Raw genomic sequence first — 12,420 nt, forward strand, 5'->3', positions numbered from 1 at the left:
TCAGTGCTGCAGGTGGAAATCCAGAGTAGTTTTAGAAATAAAACACCTAAAGATGGTGTACTGGTGATTTTAAGAGGGTACACCAAGAATCTTCCAGTTAAAGAAGAGCTAAAAGAGTCTTGGGAGAATGAGTATACAGTACAAATAATAGATGGACTGTAATTTGTAACTCAAAGAGAAACTCACTATTAGGCCACAACATCCCTTTATGTGAAGTGGCAGAGAAAATTTGTTGTTATCAAACATTGTTTATTTCACTGAGTCAGTTTAAAGGTGAAGGGACTGATCCAATAGGCCTATTGATGGAAGGTTTGTGAAGACATTACATGTTTCATTTTAGAAGTGTTTTGGAGGATTTTTTTAAATACAAAAATACAGTATTTTATTTTGATACATTTGTGGCTACTGTATTTTGTAGTTTATTTTGATACACTTAAAATTTATCTATTTGGTATTTTATTTTAAAATACATTTTAATGTATTTTTGCCCATCTCTGATTAAAGAGCGTCTGATTTCGGACATCCAATCAAGTCGAGCGCGCGCGCCACACAGCGTTCACTTCTTGTGTGCGCGCTCACTCCTCCACGCGCCTTTCATACTGAGACAAGCACAGGCACATGAAACATGGCTGAGGAGACAAATACCGGTCATTCCCCGGAGTTAGACTGCGCTCGCGAACACGGGATGAACCTGCATAAGCGCCATTCGCGAGTTACTGTTAAATACAACCGCAAACAGCTTCAGAAAAGGCTGGACGTGGAGAAATGGATCGACGAAGGGCTTGACAAACTCTATGAGGGCAAGGTGAGTGCCAAAAATGCATCCTCGCAGGTTCAGCTGGTGCAGCGTTGAGGAGTGAAACTTCTGGTTGTTTAGTTCTGAAAAAGCGAAATGCATTTTGATGGAGAATTACACAAGAGCATTACAAAATACTGTTTCGACTGCTGTTTCGTTATTTTGAAATGCTCGCGTGCTGAAATATGTAGCCTAACAGTTCCTTTCTTTTGAACCTGACTTCATACATTTATGCACATAGGCTAATTATCAAGTCGTTCTCTGAAACTTTGAGTTTTTTAATGTTTCATATTGTAAACAGGTGTGTTAATTTCTGAAATTATATGATAGCATTAAAACAGAATACAGTTGTGTAATTGTCTATGATCTTTCGTTCATGTTTGACAGTTTTGCCTGTAGACATCTAAAAATGGGAATGATATTCTATATCTATGAGACATTTCTGTCTCTGCTTTGGTGACAGTTCTCGGGTTTTAGTTTATTATTCAATAACAATGATGCATTTTCCAGAGCGATGTACGAAAGCAGATCCTTACTAATACACAAATAGGTTACGTAATCCTGTTTACCCGCAGAAACATCCTTATGCACCTTTAAATGGGCTAGAGCAGACATTGTCCTGCGGGTTTATAAACAAAAGCCATTGTTAATGGAAGAGTGTGATGAATGCTGGGATGGGAATTTGTAAATTGTTGGATAATGTAAGCTGGCTGCCCATAAAAGGTGAGGAGGACCAGGCCTCTGGAGGTACCGGGGGAGGTTCAGCTTTCACTCCCTCAGTTACAGAGGGGATTGTTTGGCTTTATTGCTGCCTTACATGGGCACCCCCTGAGAAACCGTCTGCCGCAACAACAAGCAGGAAGTTTAACCATAAGTTCTGTGTGTTTAGTGGGATGCTGTCCCACAGCACTGACCGCTGAAATCTCTCTTGGGAGTTGTGTAATGTGATCTGTTATCTCAATTTCCTCTTAAGATCGAGTGCATGGGAAAGTTTCCCACTGAGATTAAGGAATATTGAGACTCTAAAGGTATTTGGAGATACTAAAATTAAAGACTTCTGATAAATCAATGAACATTGAGGTATAATGTGCCACAATGAAGTGGAACAAATGCACTAAGTTCTTATTCAATGGTGTAATGTAGGGCGTAATTCTAGACGCTTATCTAAAATATAACAAAAACTCAAAACATAAACAATCAGAAATTGTACTTTCTGCAGTGTTTAATCTATAATCTCTATGTATTTGTTGCTTTTTTGGGGGGAAAGTTAATTCTTACAGCACCCTTATTAAATTCTGTGTGTCTGTTTAAGGTTGAGGACATGCCAGAGGAGGTCAACATTGATGATTTATTGGATCTCCCGAGTGATGAAGCACGAACACACAGACTACAGGTACCACAGTCCTCCTCTCTCACTCACACCACATTCTGTGCTCACATGTCTTGCTATAATGATGCAGTATCTAAGGGTGTGTTCAAATTCAGCATGTTTGGTTTAAATACACTAACTAAATAGTCAAGTAATTTAAATGAGCCAAAACAGGATGTTTTGTCCATGAAAAAGACAGAATTATCAAGCAAACCTGTTTAAATTTCATTATGCAATGTTGCCCATTCAGCATCTGAACACTTCTCAGTGCTGTTTTTACTCTTTTACAAATTTCATAAGCTGAACTACAAATGTACACATGAGTGAACTGCATACATTTTTTTTTTACAAATGTAAGGAATATAAAATGACCTTCATGAGAATTTTAATTTATTAATTAATTCATTTTCCTTCAGCTTAGTCCCTTTATTAATCAGGGTTCACGCAGCGGAATGAACCGCCAACTTATCCAGCATATGTTTTACACTGCGAATGCCCTTCGAACTGCAATCCAGTACTGGGAAACATCCATACACACTTAGATACACAGATACACTACAGCCAATATAGTTTACTCAATTCACCAATAGCGCTTGTCTTTGGACTGTGGGGGAAACCGGAGCACCCAGAGGCAACGCCAACACAGGAGAACATGCAAACTTCACACAGAAATGCCAACTGGACCAGCTGGGACTCGAACCAGTGACCATCTTGCTATGAGGTGACAGTGCTAAGCATTGAGCCATCATTCCGCTCAAAGACAAAGTGATAAACTCACAGGCAGATAGGATGGTTGACCTCGAGGTCAGTAGCCTGTCATTTTGTTGATGATAAGTAAATTCCAGAGATACCATGTCCCTTGACCTGAGAATTTGCAGGACCCCCATTATTCTTAGAAATGAAGCCCACTCCATTATGAACTCTCTCTCAGCCTATTATTTGCCCGAGAAATACACATTGTAGAGCAACTTAAGTCTCAATGTTCTTCACTGTTTTTATACAAGTTAGGGCTGTATGATGCTGGACAAATCTGCCATTGTGATATTTTCTTATATTAAAATATAAATGCAATTTCACCAGATGACTTGAATAAAGCTCTTTTTGGAAATAATTCAGAACTTGACATTTGATTAAGATGATTTTGTAGGAGAATGTGTGTGCATAAAATATAATGAACAAATTACGAGCACACATATAAAATCTCATATACAGTTGAAGTCAGAATTATTAGCCCCCCTTTGAATTATTATTTTTTTAAAATATTTACCAAATGATGTTTAACAGAGCAAGGAAATGTTCACAGTATGTCTGATAATATTTTTTCTTCTGAAGAAAGTCTTATTTGTTTTATTTCGGCTAGAATAAAAGCAGTTTTTAATTTTTTAAACACCATTTTAAGGTCAAAATCATTAGCCCCTTTAAGCTATATATATTTTTCTATAGTCTACAGAACAAACCATCATTATACAATAACTTGCCTAATTACCCTAACCTGCCTAGTTAACCTAATTAACCTAGTTAAGCCTTTAAATGTCACTTTAAGCTGTATAGAAGTGTCTTGAAAAATATCTAGTCAAATATTATTTACTGTCATCATGGCAAAGATAAAAGAAATCAGTTATTAGAAATGAGTTATTAAAACTATTATGTTTAGAAATGTGTTGAAAAAATCTTCTCTCCATCAAACTAATAAAATAAAATAAAAAAGTGGAGCTTTACTGTCATTTTGCTACATGTTGACATACAGAGGAACGAACTGTCGTGTCTCGCAGGACAACAGTGCTACATAAATTAATCATAAATACAGTCACAACACTGGACATAAGAGCTGTTTTAGAAACCTATGCATAACTAACATATAAGATCCTTATCTGCACACATAAGAAGGGCTATACAAGTTCTTTTACATGAGACTGAACAATGTTGTGCAGGATATTGTGCTAGAGAGGTATTAAAGGTGAATATTGTGCAAAAGAGTTATTTAAGCTTGAAGCAAGCAGTGCAACGTGATTGAGGTACATTTAAAGTAAACATCGTTTTCATTATTGAGTTCTTTAAGATGGCGTTTACTAGTCAAATCTGATTGTGACCAAAAGGCATCGAGCGACAATTTTAACACTTTTTCCTCAGTTCTGTGCACTCTTAAAGCAACTACAATGACTGTTTAGTAAAAAATTCAGCTATATGGCAAGGAGCTCTTTCAGACACGTCTTGTCGCTTTCAAAGCATCACGTGATGCCCGTAAGAAGGAGTTTAGATAAAGTTTCAGGTGCATAAGACAGAGTGTTTCTACAGATGGTTTGTCAAACCCACTCACCTATATGAAGCACAATTGAAACAACAAACATAATTTCTTGTGCTCAAATTTTTTAAATTCCCTTGAAATGCTCATGAAAACCTTCACTCTGATGCAACTATTGAGGTCTACACAATGGAAAAACCCCACTTCTGTAGTTAATTTAAAGAAGGACACATTCCTGAGGAAATGGGTTGAATATATTTCATATAGAAGACCTGAATTCTGCTAATACATGCTAATATGTGCATACGTATATTGTTATATATATTCACATTGTATTCTGTGTTATCCCCATGTGTATAATGAAGATGGTCATTTGAGATTATTCTGGATAGAATTATTTTATGACATGCATTCTCACCCTGGATGTCTTTTAATTTTTATTATTTTCTTTAGTTTTTTTTATGCTATCTCTCTTTTTATAATTTGACAAATTTGAGTACTATGTATAGTTAGTACACCTGATAATAATGTATGTAAATTTGTATGTCACTTAAAGTCACATACTGAGATTCAAATGTACCTTGAAATATTGTAAGATTGCTCTCAATTGAGTGTTCACAATAAACATAAAATTAGTAAAGAAAATGTTTTAAAACTAAAAGAAAACGTTCGATCTAAGATTATACTTTGCAACGACTCGCAATGTTTTTAACTGTAGTGTCTGGTCAACTATAAGTGCAGGTCCTGCAACGTGGCTATTGCATGTTTGTACATTGTGATGTCAGTGCTGAAACAATACATTGTGCTGCCCTAATACAAGTACCCATTAGTTTAAAATCATTTTAGTAATAGTGACATTATACAGGCTCTGATCATTGTATTACATTTGGATGATCATGTCTGTAATTTTGATCTTGTTTCTTTTGTTTCACAGGCTCTTCTGCAAAGCTGCAGCAGTAACACTGAGGTACGTTTCCCGATTCTCCATCTGAAAATCCTTCCTGTCACTGCTCGGTTCTAATGTTTTTCTTGTCTACTCATCCTCAGAACCCTTCTAATTTTTCTTCATCCTTTGTTTCTTCATCCCTCTTTCCCTCTCTCGCCCACTTTCTCTGAGGGACTGCAGTGGCTGACACTCCTTTCCACGCGTTTCTCACAGCGATCACAATGAATGCATGATTTGTTCTCTCTTTCCCCATGTTCCTTCTGCTCTCTTTTAGTACAAAGCCATTCTTTCATCAGGGTTATTTAACAATGTTCACTCACAGCCTTTTGATTAGTGTGTGTACATGATTGTTACTGTGCGTCTATGTGCAGAAGATTGTGGGTGAACTTGTGTTAAAATGCTGACACATAATGAAGAATCAGTAGAGAGGAACGAAGCTCTAACCCTACACACAAAACACTGTCATCTGTGAAACACAAGCGCTACCGTCTTCAGTTTGACTGTGCATCTTAACAGTGCAAAGAGTAACTGCTGACTGGAACACATTCGCATACACTCAGTAGGAGATATGTACACTGTAAAACCCAACAGTCAACTTTATCAAATGAAATGAGTGTAGTTGACTCAAAATTGACTGAAAGTTAATTCTACTCATTTAAAAAAAGAGTTTTGAACTCAGTGTTGAAGGTAATGAATTAATTAAATACCTTATTACTTCAACTTAAATGGAGTAAGTTCACAAGTACTCATATAGATTTGTTTTTTTAACTCAAATGGTTTGTAGCAATCGGTTTCCTATAACAGTTTGAGTTGCTTTAACTTGGGTTTCAATGTACTCAGTTGGTTTGGGTTCTCTTCATTTATTAGGTTTTACTGTGCTCAAATTGCTTTATTTTCTCAAATGGAGTAAGTTCACAGTACTCATTAGGATTAGTTTTTAAACTTAAATGGTTTGTTGCAATTGGTTTCCTCAAATGGTTTAAGTTACCTTAACTTTTTGGGTTTTACAGTGTGTGAGTTTTAGATGAGCAACTCTGAATAATCCATGGAAAATATCACTGTTAAATCGATTCATTTCAAGGGAAGGTGATACTTAAAGTCTGTACCAACTGCTGGTATGTCTTACAAGAGTAAATTTAATTAAATTAAATTAGGGGTGCATTTCAATAGGTAAAAAGAACATTTTTGTAGTTTTTAGTGAAAAATTTGACAACTTAAAGAACTAATATATACTTTTAGGATACAAATATGGGTCGTGTAGACACAAACACATACTTTGAAAAGATACCACCCCAGTTTTATTACACTTTCTGAGAGAGTATGATAATAGAAATATATAATAGAGATTTTTCTTTGTGAATGAATAATTGACTGATGATTTGATGAAGCGTATGACTGATGCAGACACTTCTCAAATATCAAATGTATATTTGATGCAAAATTAATGTAATAGCCAGTTATATTAATGCCTTATGCCACAGGATTAAGAATCTTGAATACTGTTATGTAGAAAACTGAATCTATTACTACTACTAGACAAAGTGTAAAACCTGTACAAATAAATGAGAGTTATTGCAAAGCATTTAACAAACAATTCATGAATTATATGTCATTTTGTTCACATGGCTAATAATTGAATATTAATTAGATGGTGTCATTATGCTGTTGACTTGCCGCCAGCTAATCGCTGCATCGCTCATCATGATTTTCAAGAGTTCACACTTAGCTAATGATTGATTATAAAGCGTGTTTGGCATGCTGTCCCTGGAGAGAGCCCTGAGCTCATGAGATCCTCGAGCCCAGGGCTCCCTCCCCTTTGCAGGGCGAGAGGGGAGTTTGAGCTCAGGTAGATCTCGAGAACTTCCCTGGTGTTGAATCTAACGAACAATTAGGGATTGCTATAAAGAGATAACTACTTTCTAGAAGAATGTCTATAGTGCCAATTTGGATTAGTCAATTAACTTAAGTTGCATGTTTTGGATGGTGGAAGGAAACCGATGACCCAGGGGAAACCCACGCGAGCACAGCGAGAACTTGTAAACTCCGCACAGAAACGTCGACTGGCTTGGTAAGGACTAGAACTAGTGACGTTGCTGTGAGGCAACAGTGCTAACCCCTGGGCCGCCATGCTGCCCATCTAGCAAAGGAGGAGGAGTAGGGGTGGATGAGGGGTTCTTCAAAATGAAGATGGCTGTGATATGGTATTTATGGCACGTGATCCTCTCGAAATTAGTTTATTAATAAACTTCACCTAATAAGGATCAATAGATCTGTTCTTCACAACAAACACAAGCATACATCGCAATGTCAGATCAATTCATCCAGATAGTTTAATCTGATTTGCAGACTTTGTTAAAGAACCAAATTAGCCAGAGATCAGTTATCATGAATAAAAGATCCAGGATCTTGCTTATCATCTAAGATTGTTTATGCAAGGTATTAGGAATGGATTTCTGCTCTTTGTTGTTGTTAATACTTTGGTAAGGTTTTCTTTACTAGTGTAAAACAGTCATGATAGCATGTATGAAATGGCGTTAGACATCCCCTTCAAGTAATTACAGAGTTTTACAATAAGTTGTCCTAAAGCACAGTGTGTAAGAGTTTATAAAGATTAATATGCCTAATAAGCACGATTTCTGCAAGTGTGTACATCTATTTTGATCTCTCTCCATCTTTCACTCTCTCTCTCTCTCTCTCTCTCTCTCTCTCTCACTCTCTCTCTATTTCTCTTCAGGCCTTCATTGCTGAGCTGCTGCAGAAGCTGCATGGTCTCCACAAACAGGAAGAACTACAGAATGAAGGAATTGAGCATCCCTGCCATCACACGTACCCCCATCATCACGGAAACATCCACCATCATAGAGACAACCATCACCATCCAGCACATCAGACGCTGTGACGGCACTGGACTGAGCTCCCTAACACAGACTGAGGACATCTGCACAGCACATCCAACTAGTTTAGTAACTGTGAGATCAGATGTGTGTTTACAAACTCATATGGGTGGTACATTAACACGTGGTCCATTATAAAATTGCAATAACTGTTGGCGAGTAAGTATATACTAGAACCTTTAATATGATTGCAGATTTCTGGTTGCTTGTTGACAGGGTTATGATTGATTGGTGAATCTATCAGTATGCGAGTTTACATGTGAAGGTTAATCTGCTGAACAGGGTTGTCTTCAGAAGTCTTCATACATGCTAATTCACAATATTAAACTAACACACAATAGCAATCAGAAAAGTACCGTATCTGAACAGTTGTTATATATGTGAAGGTGTTAAGTTTAATAATGTTTATAAATGAGTGGATTATTCGAAACTTTAATAAAAGTAACTGTTGATTTGATTTTGTGTGTGGTGTTGCTGGCAGGTGATCACCATGAGCTTCATCTTGAGCTGTGCTGTAATACATTGTCCACCAGAGGGAGCAGTGAAACAGAAGCAGAGATGAGCACTTCTTTCAGTATTTGCCCATCTGTAGATTAACACATTACACAAGTATGTCCACATGACAGCAAGGCAGGTGCTAATGGCTGTGGCTTTTTGACAGGTTTTACATTTTTTATATACATATTCTGACCTAAATCGGTAAAGTATTAGATACTTCTCTCTGTGGAAAGTTTAAAAAAGTGGTTGTATTCAATTCGATTCACCTTTATTTGTATAGCGCTTTTACAATGTAGATAGTGTCAAAGCAGCTTCACATAGAAGATCATAGTAAATTGAAGTTCAGTTTAGCTCAGTTCAGTGTGGTTTAATATTCACTACTGAGAGTCCAAACACTAAAGAGAAAATGCTCTTCAGGATTTGTATGTTGTGTTCAAGTCTGTTGAATTGAATCCATCAAATACAATGAATTTAGCATTGTAGAATTTAAATAATTTAGTATAATGCATATTTTTTTTACATAGAATAAAACTCGTATGTACAAAGTACCTTATAAATGTACAAATGTGTTGGTATATTAGGCTAAAAAAAACTAAACTTGCACAGCGTACTTTTAGTCATCATTTTTAAATGTAGAATTATTGAATGATATGCAGAATTAGCACATTGCCCCTATGCTGATTTCCCCAGTTTATGTTATAAATATAAAGTTCTGATGATGGCTAATAATAGAATGTTATAGTAAAGTGGTTTGAACAGTATTATCTGCCAACTCCGTTACAAACAATTTGAGTAAAGTATTTATTATAATCAAATGTGACACAATTTAAAACCCTGTCTTCCCTCAGAACACTCTCAATTTAACAGTGTCTTCAACTATTAATTTAACTTTATAGTTATTTTTTAGGGGTCTTACACCTTTTAATTGAGATAGGACAGCAGAGTCTACAGACAGGAAAGAATTGGGAGCAGAGAGAGGGAAAGGGTCAGCAAAGGACCTCGAGCCAGGAATCAGGACTAGGGTCACTGTGAGCACTATGGTGCTATATGTCAGCACACTTAACCACTAGGCTATTGGGGCTGACATTAATTCAACTTTAATTTTAATAAATCATATGCATTTTATTTTGCAGTTTAATTCATTTAACTGAAAAGTTGCCAAAATTATGTGCATTTTTATTATTATATTGCTTTGAAAGTTAAAGTATTGAGATAACAATCCAAAATCAAACAAAAAGGGCTCAGGGGTAGCTTAAATAATGTGTCGGTGCTCTTTGAGTAAGGAAATCATCAGAACAAACAGCAAAAATCAAAAAAGAGTGTCTTGGACTGATTTTTGCTGTTTATGGAGATAACAAATTCTAAGTTAATTCTAAGTTAATCCACTTCTAAGTTAAGGTCCAGAATTTGTCCCATGCATGATCTCTTGTCCTATTTTGACTGCGTTTTCATCATAATAAGTAAAAAAACAACCCATTGAAAAATCATCAAGACCAAGCCAAATCCTCAGTTTTGGCCAATGCAGTCCAACATCCAGCTGTACAAGAAAACATACAATCAGATGTACAGTAAGTGATGGCATCTCTCACTACTGTATTGTTTTTAAGTAGAGAAATCAGTTTACTTTTTTCTAAATCTTGGACCTTATTCATGAAATAAAAAAGGCCAATAAAAAGGTGTAAAGCACCAAAAGCAGCCCATATAAAAATTGATTTGAATACTCTTTTAGATGGTTGTTTTCCATGAATTTTAAAATGTATGTTTTTAAAAGAGAGACAATTGTGAAGCTCTACATTATAATAATAATAATAATTATTATTATTATACAAATGTCCAAATTTTGACTGAGAAAAGTTGAATGTGCTGATCAGTTTGTAATTTATAATTTGCCTAATAAATGAAAATAGGCTTGTTTTTTTGTTTAAAGTTGATTCTTTATTTTTTAAATGATATATGTGATGTAATACATTTGTATTTTTAAAATAAGTATATATTTATTCATATTTCATTATTCTAAATCTTTAGGAAATATTTTGGTGTATCAAAAAGTGAAGTTATGATGACCACCCAACAAAGCTAATCCAGCTAAAAATAGAGCTTAAAATCTATTTAAATCTCAAAATTAAATAAAAAATAGGCGAAAAACTATAAAGTATAACTGCAAAAAGGTTCACTTTTTGAGAAATAAGAATCACCCCTTTCACCAGGCTGGCTATGGGCCTGCATGTAGTGATCATTTTCAAAGCAATACCTTTAACACCAAGGTCACACGTTTGAAATCAACAACAGAGTTTAGCTCCCATAGAAACGACTTATGTAGATGTAAAACCTGAAAAACACTGTTTAGTATGATCTTTTCTGTATTTTATAAATGTTGTATTTTGCTGGTAGATTTGATCTTTTATTTTTGTTTGGCATTTTTATTGAACATATCGTATAGTGACCCGTATCGAAACTGAGACCTAAAACCAAAAGGTCAGAAAGCTGGACTGTTGCACCCCTAATTGACAATTAATCTACTTGTTGTTTCTGAAAAAGATTTTCATGCACACTTTGTCAGTAAAACTGGTTTGTAATCTCTTTTAAATTGCCAATACCTCTTTTTAGATGAACAATTTGTACACAGAGCCACAATTCACAGAAGCTACACAATAAAAAAGAAAAATCATAGACGATTTACTCAGCGTGATCTTGAAATCACGGAGAATCGTTCTGCATGAGAATCGCAGATTTTACTGAATTGTGATGTCGATTTGATTTTGATCAGTCGTGCAAATCTTATAAACATTTTGTAGAAATGAATGAGAGAAGAATATATGACATGCCTCAATGCTTTTCAGAGCATCCTGCCAGAGGAAGTAAAATACTTGGAGCGAGTCACATGCTTTTTCTATTAGTGCTTTACAGATTGTTATGCCTTTTTATAATGTCACAGAGTTGACCACAATATGGGGACAGACACTAAATTTATTTATTTATTACTGAAATTACAAGTAAAACAGAAAATAGATGTTTCACACAAATGTTAGCTTAGTAAACACGGGGATAAAAGATGACAATTAGATTTACCTCATGATAATTGAAACTGTGTGCCCTATATCTCAGGAGGCAGAGATAGTCAAAAACAGGTATAGTCAGCCGGATCTCACGAGAAAACGTAAGTATTTTACGTTTTGTCTGTTTAGTGGCTAATTCGTATGAATTCGTACGAGTTCAGTCCTATGAAATTGTACGATTTTTAAAAAGGAGGCGTGGCACCTAACCCCGCCTCTAAACCCAACCGTCATTGGGGGATGAGCAAATCGTACTAAATTGTACGAATTAGCCACTAAATCAAAAAGTTACGAATTGCCATGAGATTGTGTTGGTATAGTGGAAGTCTTGAAATGTAATATTTGTTTGCCATTTAAATACAAATGTACAGTAGTCAGCATTTGAAGTGGATCAAAAAGTTTTTCGAAATTTTCCTAAGACAAGAAAGGGTGTTGTTTAGTAGTTTTAAAACAACTTTAAAGAACTGTTTTGATCCCACTATATATATATTGTGCAACAGTGGGTAGCAGGCAATAGCTCCGGCAACACACTGTGTGCAAACTCATCTCTTTTTGATTACATAAGCTATACATCCTTTTAACGGAGTCCATTCTCCTGTCATTTGCAGAAAGACTGAGAGAT

The 12,420-nt window shown here is 35.6% G+C and overlaps 1 protein-coding gene across 1 annotated transcript; it reads left to right on the plus strand.

The window, feature by feature from the left end:
• The first annotated feature begins 583 nt into the window (after positions 1 to 583).
• Positions 584 to 8,704, plus strand: ppp1r14aa (protein phosphatase 1, regulatory (inhibitor) subunit 14Aa). The gene is made up of 4 exons (XM_056456968.1): positions 584 to 805; positions 2,109 to 2,189; positions 5,342 to 5,374; positions 8,088 to 8,704. The coding sequence occupies exons 1-4, from the start codon at positions 626 to 628 to the stop codon at positions 8,250 to 8,252; spliced, it is 459 nt and encodes a 152-aa protein (XP_056312943.1). The 5' UTR covers positions 584 to 625; the 3' UTR covers positions 8,253 to 8,704.
• The last annotated feature ends 3,716 nt before the right edge of the window (positions 8,705 to 12,420 follow it).

This window comes from Danio aesculapii, chromosome 5 (assembly GCF_903798145.1).
Source record: "Danio aesculapii chromosome 5, fDanAes4.1, whole genome shotgun sequence".
Lineage (NCBI taxonomy): Eukaryota > Metazoa > Chordata > Actinopteri > Cypriniformes > Danionidae > Danio > Danio aesculapii.

Coding starts and splice junctions, on each gene's coding strand:
- ppp1r14aa (XM_056456968.1), top strand. CDS start 626: ATGGCTGAGGAGACAAATACCGGTCATTCCCCGGAGTTAGACTGCGCT. Junction 806..2,108: donor ACAAACTCTATGAGGGCAAG/GTGAGTGCCAAA, acceptor TGTCTGTTTAAG/GTTGAGGACATGCCAGAGGA. Junction 2,190..5,341: donor CACGAACACACAGACTACAG/GTACCACAGTCC, acceptor TTTGTTTCACAG/GCTCTTCTGCAAAGCTGCAG.